General features: G+C 62.3%; 1 protein-coding gene and 1 non-coding gene across 7 annotated transcripts; one reads left to right on the top strand and one right to left on the bottom strand.

Annotated features, from left to right (window-relative positions):
• Nucleotides 1-315: 315 nt before the first annotated feature.
• Nucleotides 316-18780, bottom strand: PCNX3 (pecanex 3). Of its 6 annotated transcripts, none has more exons than XM_052662490.1 (35): nucleotides 18261-18780; nucleotides 17720-17916; nucleotides 17389-17488; nucleotides 17225-17264; nucleotides 17028-17123; nucleotides 15672-16805; nucleotides 15096-15219; nucleotides 14830-15008; nucleotides 14529-14619; nucleotides 13972-14107; nucleotides 12547-12707; nucleotides 11644-11797; nucleotides 11343-11375; nucleotides 10959-11130; nucleotides 10735-10845; nucleotides 10255-10346; nucleotides 10020-10129; nucleotides 9758-9863; nucleotides 9568-9660; nucleotides 9268-9418; nucleotides 8314-8458; nucleotides 7854-8031; nucleotides 7082-7190; nucleotides 6783-6912; nucleotides 6311-6369; nucleotides 5999-6214; nucleotides 5101-5354; nucleotides 3389-3619; nucleotides 3119-3222; nucleotides 2703-2850; nucleotides 2378-2608; nucleotides 2024-2298; nucleotides 1421-1554; nucleotides 1038-1336; nucleotides 316-959 (listed from the first exon to the last, which is right to left on the bottom strand). In XM_052662490.1, the coding sequence occupies exons 1-35, from the start codon at nucleotides 18411-18413 to the stop codon at nucleotides 765-767; spliced, it is 6141 nt and encodes a 2046-aa protein (XP_052518450.1). In that variant the 5' UTR covers nucleotides 18414-18780; the 3' UTR covers nucleotides 316-764. The 6 variants fall into 6 exon arrangements, with proteins under 6 accessions (XP_052518450.1, XP_052518455.1, XP_052518454.1 ...); XM_052662495.1 differs by having other exon boundaries at nucleotides 5143-5354; XM_052662494.1 differs by having other exon boundaries at nucleotides 12547-12668.
• Nucleotides 3717-3789, top strand: TRNAE-UUC (transfer RNA glutamic acid (anticodon UUC)). The gene has a single exon. It is a non-coding gene; the product is annotated as a tRNA-Glu (tRNA).
• Nucleotides 18781-18845: the final 65 nt, after the last annotated feature.

Raw genomic sequence — 18845 nt, 5'->3', positions numbered from 1 at the left:
GGGAGAAACTGAGGCTCAGAGAAAGGCTCTGGCAAGGGTCAGGCTGATAATTGCAGGAACCTGCCATTGGAGCTAGAAATCTTTGAACATTTTGGCGTGAGAAACAGAACTGCACACTTAAGGTCAAAGTTTAAAAAAGGAACAGGCTTGTGGCAAAGAGGATCCAGTCCTACTTGAGTCCCACCCTGGTCTAACCTTGACCTCAGAACCCAGCCCCACATCCTTCATCCCTCTCTCTGTGCTCATCTACCCTGACTTGACCACCTCCTCCACCCTCCACCCAAACACCCTCAGACAGAAGAAGAAACTGCCAACCAAAATCAAAAATAGTGTTATTAATTCTGGTGTCTCTGAAGCACGAAAAAAAAAGAAAAAAAAAGAAAAAAAAAAACCCTTTCCCACATTTCAGCCCCAAGTCCAAGGCCAAAGGGCCACCCCAGCAGGCGGTGCAGGTCGAGGGGCCAAGTCAGTCCTGGCCATGGGCTTGAAGCGGGACCAGCCCATGGGTTTGGCTCCTAGGGCCTGACTGGGATGCTGCCTGCCTCAGTTTGGGGAGCCCAGGCCCTGGATTAGGGATGAGAGATCAGGGGTCAAGGTCAGAGGTCTGGGCTATTCAGTTCCGGTGCTCTGGCTAAGGCAGCCAGAGGTCAGGGTTCACATGTGGAAGCCAAAGCCACTCAGTTCTGTGGTCCAGCAGAAAGGGCCAGAGGCCGGGGGTCCAAGTTCCCAAATACAGGGCTGAGGCCCAGAGGGCGCCAGGCCACTCAGTACTGATGCTCCAGGAGGGGCTGAGCTGCCGGGCTCTCTCGCTCCTCTGCAGGGGCAGGCCAGTCGCCCAGGGCCCCGGTGGGCGTGCCACCCTCAGGAGCACTGCTGTCCAAGCAAGGAATGTCCCGCACTGTTCTGGGGGGTGAGGCTTCAGTGCTGATGTCCGGGTTGAGGCTGAGGTCTAGGGGCGCCTGAGGGAAGGGAGACAGGTTGGTGGTGGGAGAGCAGACCTGAGCTACCCAGACCTGACCCCGCCGGAAGAACCTTACCTGAGATTTGGGGGTGCTTCCTTTAGGGCTCCCTGAGGCTGGCTCCCCCTCGGATCCCCCTAGTCCCTTCCGACCCCCCAGGCTCCACTTCCCACTGGGACCCTCAGAACTTAGGAGACCAGGGCCAGGGGGCCTTGAGGGCCTGGGACCCTCAGGGGGGGCCGGTGAAGCGGGGGATGGTCCAGGGAGCCGAGGGGGTGGCCACTGCAGCAGAGGAGGGGGGCGCCCATCACCAGAGCCGCTCAGGGAGGGCCTCGGGCCCCAAGCAGGGCCTGGTGGGAGGGGCTGGTCCCCAGCGCCTGTGGGAGACAGATAAGAGGGCAGACTTCAGTCGCTAGGCTGCCCTTCCTACTCACGGGCTCAACCGGGCCTTGCCGGCTCACCTGCTGTGTTCTCAGGTGTGGGTTGTGCCAAGGGGGGGTTATTGCTGAGGGAGGTCAAGCCACCACCTCCGCCACAGTCTGAGTCATCCACATTCCCGCCGCTATTGCAGCCGGCTCCACAGCCCTTGTGAAGCCTGGGCGAGGGGAAACAGATGACGTTGGTAGGGAGAGGAGGGTGCAATGCCCTCACAAGCACAAGTCCCCAACCCAAGGCACCTAACATCTCAGATCCTAGTCCTATTTCTAAAAGATTCTGCCATCTACTTTACAGGGTGTTTTTTTTTTAGGGTTACATTGTGAGGCATGTGGGATCTTAGTTCTCCGACCAGGGATGGAACCCATGCCCCTTGCGGTGGAAACGTGGTCTTACCCAATGGACAACCAGGGAAGCCCCTATAGAGGTTTTAAAGGTGGCATTATTGATGGTGCTTCAGGCTAAAGGCCACCTTCAGCTCTGGCTGAGAGGGTGGGGTATGCAGCTGGGTCAGCTTGGGGTTCACCCCTGGCTCTGGCGCTTCCTCAGTCAGACCCCGGAGGGCACCACTTTCTCTCTGTGAACCTCTGCTTTCTCCCGTGACCCCAGAGGCATGGGTCAGAGCTCACCTCTCCCAGCTGCGCAGAAGCCAGTGGGCAATGGCGCCCAGGCTGACGGGGCCACCCCACAGCGCCCGCAGCTGAGGGTGGCTGCCGGCCAGCGAGGTGGTGAGGGGAGACACGTAGATGGGGTAGCCCAGCGGCTGGTCGCAGGAGGAGTTGATCATGTTGCGGAGCGCCTGCTTGGCATTCTGGATGCTGCCGCGCTCAGGGTTGCGGTTGCGCAGGAACACCAGCTCCTGCTGCTGCCCGGCCCAGAGGCCGCGCACACACTCGCGGTTCACCTGCAGGGGCCACACGTGTGGGAGGGGGTCAGGAGGCCGCGGCGGGAAGGGGCCAGGAGGAGAGGGCGGCCGAGCCCACCTTGATGACACGGAAGCCGAGGTGGCGCCGGTTGAGCATGATGATCTTGTACTCGTCCGAGGCGTCGTCCAGGACGTGGCGCAGCGCCAGCAGCGAGGGCGTGTTGCTGAGGATGGCGCTGCGCCAGGCTGGGTCGCCCTCGTGTGAGATGACCAGCCGCTCCTCGTTGGCCGCGATGGCGTCATATAGGGCGGCCGGCTCCTCGTACTCGTCTGGGGATGTGAAGTGGTCCTGCGGGGAGGACGGGAGGGCTGAGGTGGGCCGCCCCTGCCCTGAGCGGTGGGTTCACTGCCTGCCCGCCCTGCCTGGGCACACCTCTGCCTACCTGGTGAAGCTTGAGGGCCATGCGAACCCCGGGCGCCACCACGCGGTGAAGCAGGTCCATGTCGGCAAAGACCCACTCGTCCCGCGGGGAGGTGATCCGGAAGTCCCCCTTAAACAGGGCGTGCAGGCCGTAGAGGAAGGGCTCCAGGCTGGAGAAGAGGAGGGGGTGAATGCACCAGGCACACTGGGGCTCCTCAGCGCTGGCTGTGTGTGTAGGGGTCAGAGGGCAGCCCACTCTTCACGCTGGGCCTTAGTTTCCCAATCTTGACAAGGAAGTTAGTCCCTGCCTGTGTCCCTCACAGGGCGATGGTGAGGAGCAGGCGAGGTCCCATGGGGAGAGGAGGGGCTGCAGCCAGAGGCCCAGAGCTTGTCAGGAGGTAGCGGAGGGGAGGGCCACAGGCTGGGCTGGGCACTCACCTGGCAGACATGCTGTGGGAGGCGGTCCCCAGGGCCCGGCGGCCCAGCACACACAGGCCAAAACACAGTGTGACCAGCGGCGAGTTCCAATCCTGGTCCACAGGCTGCAGCACAAGGACCCCCATCCCCAGAGCCCAGCTCAGACCCGGCACAGGGAACTTGGGGCAGGGGCTGGGGCCCAGGCCAAGGGAGGCTGAGGGCGAGAAGAACCCGCAGGGGAGCGGGGAGGCTGATGGGAAGAGGGCAGCCCCAGGGTGCTGGTGGCCGGACCTGGCCGCGCCGGGAGGCACAGTACTGGATCCACTCCAGGTGCACAGCGCAGAAGGAGGGCAGCGAGAGGCCGGAGAGGCGAAGGTCGTAGTCCTCGTCCACGCTCAGAGAGAAGGTGGGGTCGGAGTCAGCGTAGCCAGGCGCCCGCACAGGACGCAGGGCCGTCGCGATGCCTTCGTGGCTCAGCCAGGCCTCCAGCTTTGGAGAGCGGCTCACGTAGTAGATGATACTCTGTGAGGAGAGGGCAGGGGTCAGTGAATGGGGGCGCGCCCTCGCCCTGGCCACTAGGAAAGAGAGCGTCAGGGTACAGAGGCTTCTCCCCGTGAGTTCCCTGGTGGTCCAGTGGTTAGGACTCTGCGCTTTCACCGCAGAGGTCCTGGGTTCGATCTCTGGTTGGGGAACTAAGATCCCTCAAGCTATGTGGCCTGACCGAAAGAAAGAGAAGCTTCTGCCTTAGACTGTGCTGAAGTCAGCTTCCCAGGACACCCATCCCCTCTCTCATCTCAGCTCCCTGAAGCCACACAGGCCTGTCTGCTCCTTCTCTCGGTCAGGGAAGGGGAAGGGCAAAGCCGACAGGAAGCATCCCTCCTTACGGAGCATCCACTAGAGGGTGCTGCCTACGGCAGGTGCTTAGGTCACAGGTCCCTCAAAATAGCATGAGTGTGATCACAGGACTTCCCCTCAAAAAAAGAGGCACAGCATATGTACCCAAGCCAGGGGCTCCTGGACCCCTTAAGAGAATCTGCTGAGAGCTTCAGTGGTTAAGAATCCGCCTTGCAGTGCAGGGGACGTGGGTTCCATCTTTGGCTGGGGAACTAAGATCCCCCGCAGGGCAACTAACCCCACGTGCCACAACTACTGAGCCTGTGTGCAACCAGAGAAGCTGCGTGCCGCAACGAGGATCCCTCGAGCCGCAACTAAGACCTGACTCGGCCAAGAAAATAATAAAATACATATTTAAAAAAGAGAGATTCTGCTGGTTTCTAAGCAGGGGCGTGGGCGAATGGAGAAAAGCCTTTGGACAGTATGTGACTGGTACGGACACGATGGATGGGCGGTCTGAGGCCAACAGTTGGCAGCCAGTCAGGTTATGGGATCTTGTGTGCTGCCCTGGATGGAGCCAATGGGGGGGTGGCCTTCTGCCTGGGGGAGGGGTGGGGAACCCAGAGCTGCAGAGGCTGGTACAGCTGGTCGTGAACAGGGGGCATCTCGGCAATAGGGAGTCCAGCAGCATGGTAGGACGCGGGGGGCCAAGAACCTGGGCAAAATGGCCCCAGTATAAGCTCTTCCCTAGGAGTGAGTGAGGGCATGGGAAAAAACATCTGAGAAGGTAGTTTCTCTGACAAGTGACACAGAGGGGCCGTCCACCAGCTGGTGGTCTGGAGGGTGGTCGTCAGCAATGCCCTTCCCAGGTCCGAAGCCCAGAGAGAGGATCTGTATACGTGCTGCCCACTGGCCCCCAGTACTCACCACCCCACAGGAGCCTCCTAGAGGCGGTGACAGAGGGCCCCACCCTAGGCCCCCCCACGGGCAGAGTCACAGGGCCTGAGACCCGCTATCCGGCAGTGACTCTTAGGAAGATGCTTCCACTCTCTGAGGCCCCAGCTTCCCTTCAGAACAGGCTCCTGGAGACTCAGGAGGTGGCCTTCGGGAAGCTCCCACCCAGCAAGCGCTGAGTGTGGGGCCCCGGCCACCCGGCCTCACCCTCCTACCCTGACGTAGTAGGTGACGAGGATCTTTCGGAGGTCGAACACCTGCAGCATGGACGCGGCGTTGTTATCGCTGATGCTGTAGCCCTCCAGCACGTACTTGCTGGCCGTCACCTCCCAGGCCAGCCAGCGCTGCCCGAAGGCTGCATTGAAGGACAGGACCCGCGGCAGGTGGCCTGGCTCGCAGCAGCAGCAGCCCTCATCCTCCTCCACGCCCTCGGTGATGGCCTCCACCTCCCGCTGCTGGCAGTATGTACCTGCGGGGAAGGGGGCCAGTCAGGGGACACGGGCCCATCCCCGCCTGCCTCCTCCCCAGAGTGCTCAGGCCCCTCCCCTGGAGGCGACGGGAGTCACCGTTACTTAGTGAATGGATGAACAAACGAGCCCCTTTCCCCTCCTAACTCCCAGTGGCCGTGGTGGGGTGGGACTGGGGTGACGGTGACAGGACAGATAGGGTCAGATCCCTCACTTATAGACGCAGAGACCAAAGCTCAGGCTCGCGCTGCTCTGAGCTGTGCTTCGAGCCTCTCTGCGCTCAGGGCCTCTTCTGAAGCTGGTACCTGCCAGGTGCATCCTTCCTGAGGGCCAGGAGCTGGCTCACTGCCCAGGGCTTATGCGTGGGCCCCAACGTGGGCCAGGCCTGAGTCCACAGAGCAGGCCAGCAGGAGCTTCAGGCCAGAGCTTCCACCAGAGCAGCCTGTTCACTACAGACCTGCCACAGTCAGGGCAGGGATGGGGCTGGGTCAAAGAAAGCCTGTTGCCTCAACGCTCAGACTAGGGATCCCAGGCCGTGGGGCCCATGGTGGAGAGTGCCTTGCTCAAGGGCCCCAGCAAACAGGGGTAAGAGCAGGGTTAGGGTCCAGCCCTCACACACTGACAAAGGCGGCACCCTGAGGCTCACCCCGGAACTCGAGGCCACGCAGCTGGAAGGTGACGAGGCCGTTGCCAACCTCGATGAGGTGGACCAGGGCGTTGAGGTAGTCGGAGGCCAGGACGAAGCAGTCGCCGGGGCCGTAGTTGCCCCAGCGGCCCAGCACCAGGTCCCCACACAGTGTGTGCTGCAGCGAGCGGGTCAAGTGCTCGTAGAAGATCGAGTTGAGGTTGTTGTCATCAGCGCCTGGGACCCAGGATGGACGGACAGATGAACACAAGTAAGCAAGGCTCCCTCCCCAGGGCGGCCCAGCCCCAGAGCCCCCGATGGCTGGGTACACACCGGGGTTCCGGTCCAGCTGAGTGACCAGGCGGGTGTTGGAATGATCCACGCGTTTAGTGCTGTTCAGAGACAGGGTGACACACAGGTGGCCAAGAGGGCAAGGCTGCCCCAGGCTCAGGTGACAGTTCCCACCACCCTCCACCCACGCCCCTCTGGGCTTGCACCCCATACTCTGAGGCAGACGCCACGAGAGCTCCATGACAGGGGGAGGTTAAGGTTCACAGATGTGAGGGGACTCCCCCAGGGGCACCACACAGCCAGGAAGCCCAGGGTGTGAGTCCCAGGCCTCCATCTGGCTCAAGCTGTGTTCCTGTGGATCAGCCACCTCAGTGAAGCCCACGGTGCCGTTCCCCAAAGCCCAGCCTCCAACCTCCATCTGATCTCCCAGCAACCTGCCCCGTTCAGCCACCCGCTCCCCGCCAGTCCCCCTCAGGGTCCCACAGGGCACCCGTCTCCGTCCCAGGAGACTCACTTGTAGTCACGCTCCCAGAACTTAAGGGGCCGCGCGTAGGACATGATGAAGACGGCGCTGCCTAGCAGTGGGTTGAGAGGCGTGGAAAAGAGTGCCGAGAGCAAGGCCTGAACGAACAGCATGGCCGAGTCTGGGCGCGAGTCAAGGAGGTGGCGGGCACGCAGAACCCTCCCCAGCCTCCCTCACGATCCTTCCACCCCTGCCAGCCCGCCTGGATGCCAGCCTGCCTGGAGACCCCCATCCGGGCGACAGCCCTCCCTGCACACCCCCACCCGGGCTGCAAGCGGCAGGCTGGGTACGTGGCACGGCAAACGGCTGGGCAAAAGCGTGGAAAGCTGAGCCCCAGGTGATCTGCCAGGGCGCGATGTAGGTCAGCACGAAACGCAACTTGTACAGCAGGTCCCACAGCTGCAGGGGTGGAGAGGGGAGAAGGTGAGAGATACACGGACTGCTCACAGAAAAGGGGGCCCACCACGTGCCCCTCAGACCCCTGGGACTTCCGACACCATTAGCAACCCCAGACAAAGCACCCAAGGGGACATTAGCTATTTAATTCATATAATCATCCCAGGAGCCTCCTATCACTGTCCCACTTCCCAGATGGGAAAACTAAGGTTCAGACGAGGTAGAACAGATACATGACTTGCTCAGGGTATGCCACTCTTGGTGAGGAGGCTGTGATACCAAAAGTTAAGAGACAGTCACAGGCCCTACCCTCAGAGGGGAATACAGACTTGATCTCCACCATCCTGGGCCAGGCCAGAAACCAGACCAGAGTGCTCACGGGAATGAGATGAAAGCTCAGGCCTGTGCCAGGATCCCCCGTGGGCACCACTGCAGGCCTCCAGTACAGAGCCAGGGAACAGGCCTTTGTTCAAGTCCCAGCTGACCACCAGCTCAGCAGGAAACCTGAGGCAAATCACTTATGCTCTCTAAACCTCAGCCTGCTCACTGGCCTACGAGGAGCTGCTGCCAGGGCCCTCAGAGGGAACACCACAGGACTGGGGCAGGTCTCCTGCGGCGAGGCAGGAGAGGCCTGCCGTCAGGGCTGCAGTGCGGCCCGCAGCTCACCTTGCTGCAGAGCAGAGACATGACGAAGTAGTCGAGCAGGAAGCCCTGGGAGAGGCGCGGGCAGTCGAAGTGAAAGAGCAAGACGGTGAAGGCCAAGGTCAGGTACTGCTGCGGCGGGCAGCAGAAAGCAGAGCGCAGCAGCTTCAGCCCAGCCACAGTCATGAGCAGCGCCCGGCAGCTGTGGGCCAGAGGCAGGCGTTAGAAGCCTGGGCTCTGCTGGGCGGGGCCCGGCTCTTTTGGGCCAGCGACCTTCGTCTCTGCTTCCTGAAGAGGTCACTAACCCCTTCAACTTCAGGAGTACTGGAGGGATATGTCTGCTCCTGAGAAGGCAGGTGCTTCACTGGAAGGGGTGTCAGGAGCTGGGGGCCTACTTTAGCTTGCTGGCCAAGGGGACTCAGTTTCCCCCTGGGTTACTCGGGCAGGTAGGTGGTGGGATGACCAGGGGGCTGGAGGTCCTCACTAGAGGCAGAACTTGTCCGGGTGGCTGACGACTGTGTGAGCGTCCACCGTGAGGGCATTGAGCACCACAGCTGGGTAGATGAGGTACTTCTCCACGCACTGCAGGCCGGCATACAGCTTCTCAAACCACATCACCTGGGCAGCACCTGCAACCACGGGCAGGAAGGTGGGACTGCTGTCGAGCTCCAGGCCCTCCACACCCCCTCCTGCTGCAAGGGAGAACAGTCGTGCTCTCCGAGGGAAGCTGGCGGGAGGGCAGAGCCCAGGATGTGGGGGTGCGCAGTTCTGGGACCCTAGAATTTCTGAGCAGCTGGGGGTGTTGATCTTCGGCAAATCAAATGAGGGCGATGAGGCCCAGGCAGGGCGCGTTGGGGGCTCAGGGCAGGTGCTCTGCCCATTCAGCTGTCTGAAATAAAGGATGACGACAACACCCCCAGTGTCCACCAGAGTCAGGACAGGTTGGGTGAGGCCCAAGTTCAGTGACCCTCAGTCACAGGGACCTTCGGACCAGGCCCCTGTCACCGGCTCAAGGTGACCGTAGCCACATGGAGATGCTGGCCCGGTAAACAAGATCCTTCATTGTCTAAGAAAAACAAGCACGCAGACCTTCGCACCACAGATCCAGGTATTTAAACACAAGCTCCAAGGTGTCTGTGTTGCACAATTCAGCATGCACTGCGCTGGTCTAGTTCATCAACACCTCCTGGAGTTCTACTTCTACCTTCTCAGGGTCCACAAGGCGGGCAGGGAAAGGCCAGAGCAGGCAGGGCGAGAGTGAGGCAGGGGCTGAGGGGGGCACAGGAGAGGGTACAGAGGGCAGTGAAGGGGCCGCAGGGCCCATGCCATCGCAAACGGGGCGGTGTGGGCAGAGGCTGCCCCCTGCTGGCACCCTGAGCTGAGCGGTCCGAGCTCTATAAGGCAGGTGCAGGGCCCCAGCCTGGCGGGAGGCACTCACCTCGCACTTCGTACTGGCTGTACTCCAGCGGCTTCAGCACAGGCTGCGACAGGCAGAACCAGGGCAGCTGTTTGCGGAGCTGCGGCAGCAGGTAATGTGTGAAGAAGCCTACGGCCCCCGCCAGCGCATACAACACAAAACCTAGCACAGACTGCAAAAAGGAGGGGAGGCTCAGCCACGGGGCCGCCTGGTGCACGTCACCCAGGGCCTGAGAAGGATGTGGGCCATGGCCCCCGGCCCTCGGGGCATGTGGGCTCTGGCAAAGACCTGGGCGAGAGGACTGGCCTGTGCCCCACGAACCTTCAGGGCAATGAAGACGGTGCTGGCGCTGATGGCAAAGGTGAGCACGGCGATCACCACACACATCACCAGGTCGGAGTGGAGGACCTCGCGCTGCAGGGTTGGGAAACACCAGCGTGAGTGCCGCTGCCACCGGTGGCTGAACACACCCTTCCCCCCAAGACTGGACCCCGAGACTCCGGGCGCTTACCACTGACTGGCGCATCTTTTCTGGCAGTGGGTCTGGGGGCTCGGCGCGGGCGGTCTCCAAGCTCCGCTCCTCCAGCTCAGGGAAGAGCTTGCTCCGGACCAGAGACCTGGGGGGTCGGGCCATGAGAAGAGTCAGGGGCCTGGGTCTGGGAGGCTGCCCCTCCTCCCACAGGCCCTGGGGTCAGGTGGTGACAGGCACATGTGCAGACCCCGCCCCCCAACCCTTGCCAGGCACAGACACGCGAGCACGCGCAGGCACCCACCAGAGTACAGTGGGGTCGCTGCTCTGCCGGCTCAGGTGGTAGGAGAGCGCCACCAGGAGGCCACAGAAGACGGAGAAGATGACAGGGACGTGCTGCTCGGGCCAAGGGCTCTGGGGAGGGAGCCCGCGCCGGTCAGAGCTGCAGGCGCCCCCACCCGGGGCAAAGGCCACTGAGAGCCCCATCCCACAGCCCCCCACTCTGGATGCCTCCCAGCAACCCCCCAGGTCATCCCTACCTTGATGGCCCCAAGGCAGAAGCCGTAGAGCAGGGCGGCGGCCAGCAGGCTGCGGGAGAGGCTGAAGATGGCAGTCAGGGGGCTGGTGGCGGCTGCGAGGCGAGCGGGGGCAAGTAAAGCCCAGAGCCCACCCGCCAGCCCCCGCGGCACTGCCCCCGCTGCCCCTCAACTTCCAGGGGCTAACATCCCCTGGACTTGGGGCCCGGCCCACTGTTCTCTGCTCCCCCAGCCCAGAGAGGCCTGCAGGGCTTCTGGCATTCTCGGGTTTAAACCACTTGCCTGGGGAGGAGGAGATGGGAGGGGTGGGGAAGGGAGGGGAAGAGATGGGCTCTTAGAATCTTCCATGTAGACTCGGAAAAGCCTCAGCGAAGTGCTAAACCCACAGTTGTTTAGCCTCATAGCCCTCATACCCTCAGAGCCTCACAGACCCACAGGCCTGCACGTCCTCCTCACCCTCGAGCCCCGCCTTGGGCTCCATACCTGTGCCCCCAAAGCCGTGCATGTCTATCTGCTCCAGCAGGTACATGAGGCAGGTGTTCACCTGGGGCAAGAGGCCCAGGAGGAAGACGAACGGGAAGCACAAGGTGAACACTGGCAGGGAGGGGAAATGGAGGCCCGGTCAGTCTGCCGGCTGGCCCCCCAGCCCACCCTTAGGGCCTCACTCCCCCCGACCCCCTTGCAACCTCAACCCTACCCAGCCTTACCAGTGGCCACATCACGGGCACAAAAGAAGAAGGAGGCGGAGAACAGTGTGAGGCCATAGAGGGAGACGGGCGGGAACGGCTGCGCAGAGCCCAGGATGTCCAGCAGCCAGATGAGCAGACAGCAGATGCAGAAGTAGACGGGCCGGCTGTACGCGATCACCCAGTTGTGGCCCTGGGGAGGGGGCCTGTGAGGAGCCGCGCCTCCCTCACTGAATGCCCTACTGGCAAACGCATGCTCACGTGCCCCGGGCCCGGCCCTGGGTCCAAGAGAGCTTGGCAGGGTGGGGGCAGAAGGATCAGGGGCCTGGGGGCAACAGGGAATGGTGAGGGTCTCAGCCCCACCCAGGCCCAGGCCTCCCAGGAGACATGCTCCGCTGTACTCACGTGCATGGGAGAGGCGGCATCCGGCTGCACGCTCTGGAAGAGACAGAAGCTACGCTGGTGGCGAAAGCCTCACCCATGGAGGGTCAGAGGCCTGGGACCCGTTCAATTCCACTTCGAGGGTGTTATGAGGGACCAGAGCAGGACTCCCCCTTCCACTGTCCTGAGCCTCAGTCCCTCCATTTGCTGGATGGGGACGGCAGTGGTAACACGGGGCCTGGAGCATCTCATCTGCTTTCTAGCTCAAACCCCTCAAGAGGGGTCGTGGGAGGAGGAGGAGGAGACCCTGGAAGCCAGGCCTGACCTTCAGCAGGGAATACTGGCAGGAGGCGATGACCAGGCAGAACTGGAAGACCCAAATGTCCGTGAAGAAGCCCTTGAGCAGCAGCAGGTAGCCCAGGAAGGCGACAAGGCTGCTCAGGCCGACACCGAGGATGTTCTCCAGCAGCCCACGCGTCCTGGAGAGACCACCGGGTCAGAGCATGCCTACCTCCTCCCGTACTGGCGGTGCAAGGGATTCGGGGGTGGGGGTGGGGGACAGGACCCGGCCACAAAGATCCACATCCGGGCTGGTGCCCACGCCAGCCATCACCCTGAGTATCTGGAGCTATAACCTTGGGCAGGGCCAGGCTGCACCTGCTTCACGAAGCCAGCCCACTGCTACCCTGAACGCAACCCCAGGCTCTGTCCCCTCTAGACCCGGAGACCTCAGGGGCCACCACCCTGGGATCTGGCCGATCTGCCTCCCACTCCCCCAAAGCACCGCTCACGGTGCCGGGAGAAATCCAGAGCACAGGAGGCCACCAAGACAACAAACATCACCTGACCTCTCTGCCTTTCTGGGCCTCAGTTTCCTCCCAGAAAAAAAGGAGAGCTAAGACAGACGATTTGTTGGCTTTTTAGGCTCTACAAAATTCAATTTAATTGACTCTAACACAGAAGCAAATAAAAAAAATAAAAACACACTGTGTAGAGGCCATGTCTCCCTCCAGCAAAATTTTGAGGGAAGAATGACCAGAGCACCCCCTACTAGGCCAACCATTCGCCCCTAGAAGAACCTAAAGCAATCCCACTGCAAATGCTAGCTCTCCACGCACCCTCAGTGACCCAGCGGTTAGGCTCTCTGTGGCCATGACGGCCTCCACACGTTAGAAGCCCTGGAGCCAGGAACGGCAGAGGACTGGGAGCTGAGGGGCTGAGTGCTCACCGGTCCAGCAGTGCCAGCAGGGCGAGCCGCTCGTAGCGCACAGAGGTCCAGCGGCCAGGAAGAAGCCAGTACTTATAACTGTGCTGGGCCCGGGGTGGCGCTTCCTCCATCAGCGTCTGCTCCTGGGATTCGTGCAGGGAGTCCTGGTCCAGTAGGTCAAACTGCGGTCCCCACGGCCGCGGCCATCAGCCCCGCCCCCCCACCACTGTGGTCCACGCCACCCCCTGGCACACACTGGCCATCAGCCCCATCCCCCACCACCGCAATCCATGCCACCCCCTGGCACACATTGGCCCATCAGCTCTGATCCACTCCCGTCCATGCCACCCCCTGGCACACACGAGCTGGTCTACAGAGAAAGTCCCTACCATCTAGAGGCCCCACACCCTGCCCTGACCCTCCACCCCAGGGCCTGCTCCTTTCTCCAGCTTCCCAAGATATGCCAAGGGCCAGGGTTACCAGCTCCTGTGTCTGTCTTTCCCACTCAGGAGGTGTCTCCGGCCTCTTTCTGGGGTCGATGAAATCCACCTTACCTTTCGGGAGCCGGTACAAATGCCACCCTTTGCCCAGATGTGGCCACCAGGGTCACTTTGACCACTCTACCCTGGAGCACATGGAGGGCTGGCCCCGAGGGCAGGCCTGGGTGCCAATGCCACTGCTGTGAGGCCCTGGGCTGCCTACTTAACCTCTCTGGGCTTGTCGGGCTTTAAGTCAACAAGTGTTTATAGGACCCATCCATGAGCCTGTCCTGTGCCAGGCTCCAGGGACACAAGGAGAGCCCCCACAGCACAGCCCCTGCCTCTGGAGGAGCCCTCGCCCATGTGAGGACTGCACTGCTCTCCCACGGGACGGGGAAGGAGAATAAGCACATCAGGAAGGGGCACACGCAGCTTCTGGGCACTGCCCTTGGTCTCTCTGTGGCCCTGGCTGCGTGGGCACTACTCTCACGACTGTTCTTTAAGCTCTGAATCTGTGCCTTACACAATCCTAATATTTCTGTCACTTCCTGACTGATTACATAAGTTTTCGTCCACACCAGGACACTTTCAGGAACAAGAAGAGGTGCTCTTACTAACCCTGCTGAAACAGACAAGCTCGACCAGCATGCCTCAAGCGACCCACCGCCACTGTCCAGTGATCTCAGCTGTCCCCTTTGTGGGTGCCACTGCACTGTCCCCACTAATTGTGGGCCCTGCCAGGGTAACAAAGCTATTCCAGACATGCTTACTGAATAAATAAATAAGCAACTTGAGTCTTTCACGTTCTGTGTACCCTGTGCTGGCCACCATAGGTCAGGACAGCCACCTTAGGGCCCCTGGAGCCCTCAGTCGGAACGACCTGGGCCTCCTGGGGCCTGCGCAAGCACTTGGTGGTCTGCATCCCCTACCCCTTCCTGCAGGTCCTTCCCCAATGCTGGCTTCTCACCTCCGGGATCTCCAGGGGCACTCGGCGCACCTGCATGCCCTGCAGGACCACAGGCCGAGGCTGCAGCAGGTTCAGGCCGCCAGTGGCCTCCGGGACGTCAGCTGAGTGGAAGCTGGAGGAATGCGAGTGGCGATCCCTGTGGGAACAGCAGAGGTGAGAGTCAGGGCTGTGGGTGAGCCCAGGAATGAAACAGGGTTGAGGCCAAGGCCAGGCCACGACTGGGGGCCCGAGGGGGCTGCTCGAGTACCCAGAAGATGCACAGGGGTATCAAGAGGAGACAGGTCACAGAGGGCCTCCCTCCCAGACCCTAGGCATCCAAGAAGGCCCTGGAGCCTCGTGCTTGGAAGTCCTGCGGAGCCAGGGACCCAATGGATCCCTGCAGGCTTGCCCATCTCCCCTCCATGCCCCTCGCTGCCGCCCACCATCCTCTCCTCCTGGAGATCCTGAGCTACCTCCTAGAGGTCTTTGCTCCTGCCCAAAGGAGGAAGGGAGAAAACGCCCCAGGAATGACAACCCACCAGCCACAGGGCGGGGAGAGCCTGAGCTTGGAGACTCACCATGCTCCGTTGGCTGCCTGCTCCCCCTGCTGCCCTACGGGGTTCTCATAGCCGCCCCCGGCCAGGCCAAAGGTGTAGGAACGCCGCACACCTGGAGCACAGACAAGTGCGGGACACAAGGCAGCCTGTCAGCAACATGAGCACCGAGGCCCAACCCACCTGAGAAAAACCCTGCGCTGGGTTCTCCAGAGGGCAGCCCAGCCCCGGGGCACCAAGGGTGCAATTTCAGGGACGATGACTCTCAGTGGCGGAGGAGAGGCTGGGCCACAGGCTTGGCCACTGGATGCAGGGAGGGGCTCACCGCTCTCGTCGTAGAAGTAGTGCACGGCACCCTCAGAGGTGTCATCAAAGGTGCAGGCCTCGTGCACGTTGGCGCCAGCCCGGGTAAGCAGCAGCGAGGAGGCGAAGTGCAGGGCCGAGGGCAGCGTCAGAGCTCGGGAGTGGGAGGCCGCGCGGCCCCGCTGAGCCTCCTGCAGGCTGCTGGGGAGGGGGCAGCCCAAAGGCTGTCAGCAGCACTCAGAGCCAGCAGGCCCCCACCCCCACCCTGGGCAGCCAGCTGGTGCTCACCTGGGGGGCGAGCCCATGACCGAGGCTGGGGGGGTGGGGTTGCTGCCGGCGTTGTGCCGCCTCCGGATGGCCTGTGCCCGCCTCACATTGCTTGAGTGGTCCCGCTTGCCAGTCTCCTCGGCAGCTGCCCAGAGAGAGGCCCACCCCCGAGTGTAAGTGACAAGGGAGTGGACAGAGCCTGGGGGCGGGCGGCGGGGTGATGCAGGTACTCCTGTGTGGGGCTAAAGGTCAGGCCTAGTCCAACCATATCCTGGCTCTGTGACCCTGCCAGGTGACCTAACCACTTGGGCCAGTTTCTAAATCTGGGAATAAGGACGACTTGTTCTGCTAAGCTAGTGGCTCAGGAGAATGAGCATGGCTACAGAGAGACCTCGAAGAAAAGAGGCTCAAGTGCTAACTTCAGGACGGGAGCCAGGTGCCTGAGGTCTCTGCCTTAGCTTTCTCTCTGCTCACCCCTGCTTATCTGAAGCACCAGCAGACAACCGTCACCAGACGGCCGTGTCCAGGTCCACCTGCTGCCAGAGGCTGAGCAGGCCCCCTCCAGCTGCCCTTTGCCCCTCCCCAGCCGGCACTCACCTCCCCCCAGCGCACCTTCCTCCCGCAGCTCCCCGCGCCAGCCAGGCTGGTTGGCGGTAGGCCCCCTGCGGGCCTCAGCGGGCAGCACAGCGGGCTCAGCAGCAGCCAGCTCCACCCCCGCCTGGGCCTCCAGCTCAGCCTTGGAGCCGGCGGCCGGGGGACCCCGCAGGGCATCCCCCCCGGCCCCGTCCATGCTCAGCACTCGAGCGTGCGTTTTGGCGCTGGCAGTACTAGGCGTCCGCTGGGTCCCATAGGGCCGCTTGGGGGGCACAGCCATCCCCTCCTCAGCCCCGTGGGGGGCCCGTCGTTTTCGGGCTCCCCCAGCGGCCCCCCGAGAACTCTCGGGGGAATAGCACGAAGTGGAGGAGGAGCTGTCAGTGCTGTAGCGGCGCTGGGACCGGAGGCTGGAGGCCGGGCTCAGTTCACTGCCCTCGCTGGTGTCGTCATCCTCGAAGAAGCCCCGGCCTTCCAGCAGCGGCCGCCGAGGGGCCCGGCCGGTGGCGGGGGAGTGTCTCCGCACGGGTGGCCGCCGTTTGCTGGGCCGGAGCAGTGCCAAGTCCTTGGGCCGCACGACCAGGAGAGGCTCGGCCAGGCCAGGCGGCGTCCCTGCTCCTACGACGGTGTCAAAGGAGCGCAGCGTGTCATCCGAGGGGACTCCAGCATCCGGGGAGGCAGGTAGCTCTGCCTCCGAGGGAGGGTCTGTGTCGCTGCCCTCGGGGGCTTGCCCGCCAGGAGGGCTGTCCAGGTGGGTAGAATTGGTCTTCTCACTCTTGAAGCTGCTCAACGTCTCCCTGTCAGTGCCACTGAAGCAGGAATCTGAGGAGCCAGCTTTCTGGGGCGTGGGGTCCCCTGAGCCCCGCCGGTCCAGGGGCTGGTAGCCACCCGCTCCTCGGCGCTGTTCCCGTCGACTGCTGGTCCTCACCAGGGCCCGCTCGGGCCGGGTCAGGGTCAGGAAACTCTTGCTAAGCTCCTGGCTGAGGCTGCCCTTCAGGAGGGGGCTCATGGGAGTATCAGCCACACTGCCGCCACTCCACGGGGCTCCGTCTCCAGCCAGGGGAGAACGTTCTGAGGAGTCCGTGCTGGGAAGAGAAGGGTCCGGGGCAGCCCCTGGAGGCGTCTGGGGAAGGTCTCCAACTGTCAGAAAAGAAGACAACACAGGGCTAGAAAGAGGTATTCTATAGCAGAAACTGATGGCTGAAAGGGTCCTATGGCCCCGAGTTCTGAGAGCCCAGGGGGGTGGGACACTGAGGTCCCATCTCAGAGAACTAAGAGAGCCCCGGGAAGCAAAGGTTAGGGTGACTCAAAGACATGGCAGCTAGTCTTCTCCCCAAGCCTTTGCCAATCATGCCCACTCACTCAGCTTCTCCTGTGAGCTTAGCTTCAGCATCTCTCGATCGGCCGAGGTCACGATCACGTTGTTGCTGCCCTGCTCCCGCACCAGCTCCTTGATGTCTACAAGCACAGCCCCAGACACGTTAGCAGTACCTCAAGGCGTCGATGTGCCGGGCCCCCGTTCTGCACCGCCACCTCAGTTCTCAACAGCAGCCACCTACCTCTGAGGGGCCCAGAGTCCTCTATCCGGGGCAGCAACTCCTGAGCAGGTAAGAGAAAAGTTTGAAGGGGCCAAGAGGGCAAAAAAGTAGGTGCAGGACATACCCACATGGGGGACAGGCTCCCAGGAGAGGAGTAGGGGAGGCTGAGGGCCGGGACCACTCACCGAGACCTGGTTGAAGCCAAACACGGAATGCTGAGAGCTACAGCGCACGGGGGGCGTGGAACTCACTTTTCGAAATACGGTCATCTCCACTCCAGGGTCTCTAGCAGTGCACAGGAACATCAGCTTCGAGCTAACCTTCCCTCTTCACACAGCACCTCTCTCACCATCCCCATCACGCCTCCCTCCACATTGATTCCCCTGACAACTCCAGAGCCAATCAAGGAATATTTATTCCACCACTCTTGGAGGCAATGTTCCCTAAGCCCCCTCTCCATCCTCCAATGCCAAGGCCCAAGCACCAAGAACCCTCCATTTCCAGCACAAGCCCTACCTCACCGACCTGGGCAGACTGCTGTCCCCCTGGACAGGCTCTTCCTCTGGTTCCCCCATGGTAGAGTTGCGCTTCTCCACAATCTCGCCCTGGTCGAACATAGCATGCAGCCGATAGTTCACAGTCTTGATGGTAGCGAAGATGACAGCCACCACAAGGCAGTACACACCAGCCACCATCAAGCTGGGGGGCAGGACCTGGAGGTGGCAGCAAGTCAGGTCCTTCTTCATAGAGCCCTGCTCCCACAAGGGGTGGACCTGCCACCGCCATCAAGGCTAGGATTCACAAGTTTACAAGAAGACTTCCTCACCCCTGCATACAATCAGTACAAAGACCCTGCCTTTTCTTTACTAACTGGACAAAGATTAGGTGAGGGGCTCAAGGTCACCCTGGCCAGAAAATTCTGGCCTCTCCGCCACACACTCTGAACTCTGCATTGAGTCCCTTTCCCACAGCTCGGAGTCCCTGTCAGTTTGCACCCCTCGGTGACATCTGCCCTCCCTTTCCCCGGCGGGAGTTACAGGTGGCGGCAGCGTCTCACCATGTACAGCAAGAAAGGGAAGGTGAGCAGGAAGATCCAGACATAGAGGTGGAAGCAGTTGGAGAAGGTGCTCTGGTGCGGGTCGAAGAACCAACCGCCGGTGAGCGAGGCCCACACCCCCTGGCGTAGGATCTGCAATACCTGTGACCCCATGGCCCCGCCGCTGCTGCGCGCGCCCTCCTCCCGGGACCCTCATGGGGGCGGCCCCTGGCCCATGCCCCGCCTGGCGCCCAAGGGCCCCGGGGCCCGGCCTCGCGCTCACGCCATGGTCTCCCCCAACGGGGGAGAGAGATCGGAGGGGCGAGGGTGCGAGCAGGGGGCGGGGCCGGCCCGGAAGTCAGCGGTGTGAGACCCAGGCGCGGGGGTGGAGCCGCATCAGAGGCGGGGTCCTGGCCCCCACTCCCGCCCCAGAACTGATTCCGAGGGCCGGGCCGGGAGGCAGGCGCGGGGCACGGGCCGGGCACCCGTCGGCGGCATCCAAAGGTGGGCGTGGGGTGGGTGCTCCGGGGGTGCAGCGACGGCTCCCTCGGTTCCGGTCCGGGGAAAGCCCCAGGACCCTGAGGTCCACTTCCGGGGTCACAGGTC

This window comes from Budorcas taxicolor, chromosome 25, assembly GCF_023091745.1.
Source record: "Budorcas taxicolor isolate Tak-1 chromosome 25, Takin1.1, whole genome shotgun sequence".
In the NCBI taxonomy this organism is placed as follows: domain Eukaryota; kingdom Metazoa; phylum Chordata; class Mammalia; order Artiodactyla; family Bovidae; genus Budorcas; species Budorcas taxicolor.
The sequence above is the reverse complement of the archived record's forward strand: the minus strand, read 5'-3'. Positions and strand labels throughout refer to the sequence as shown.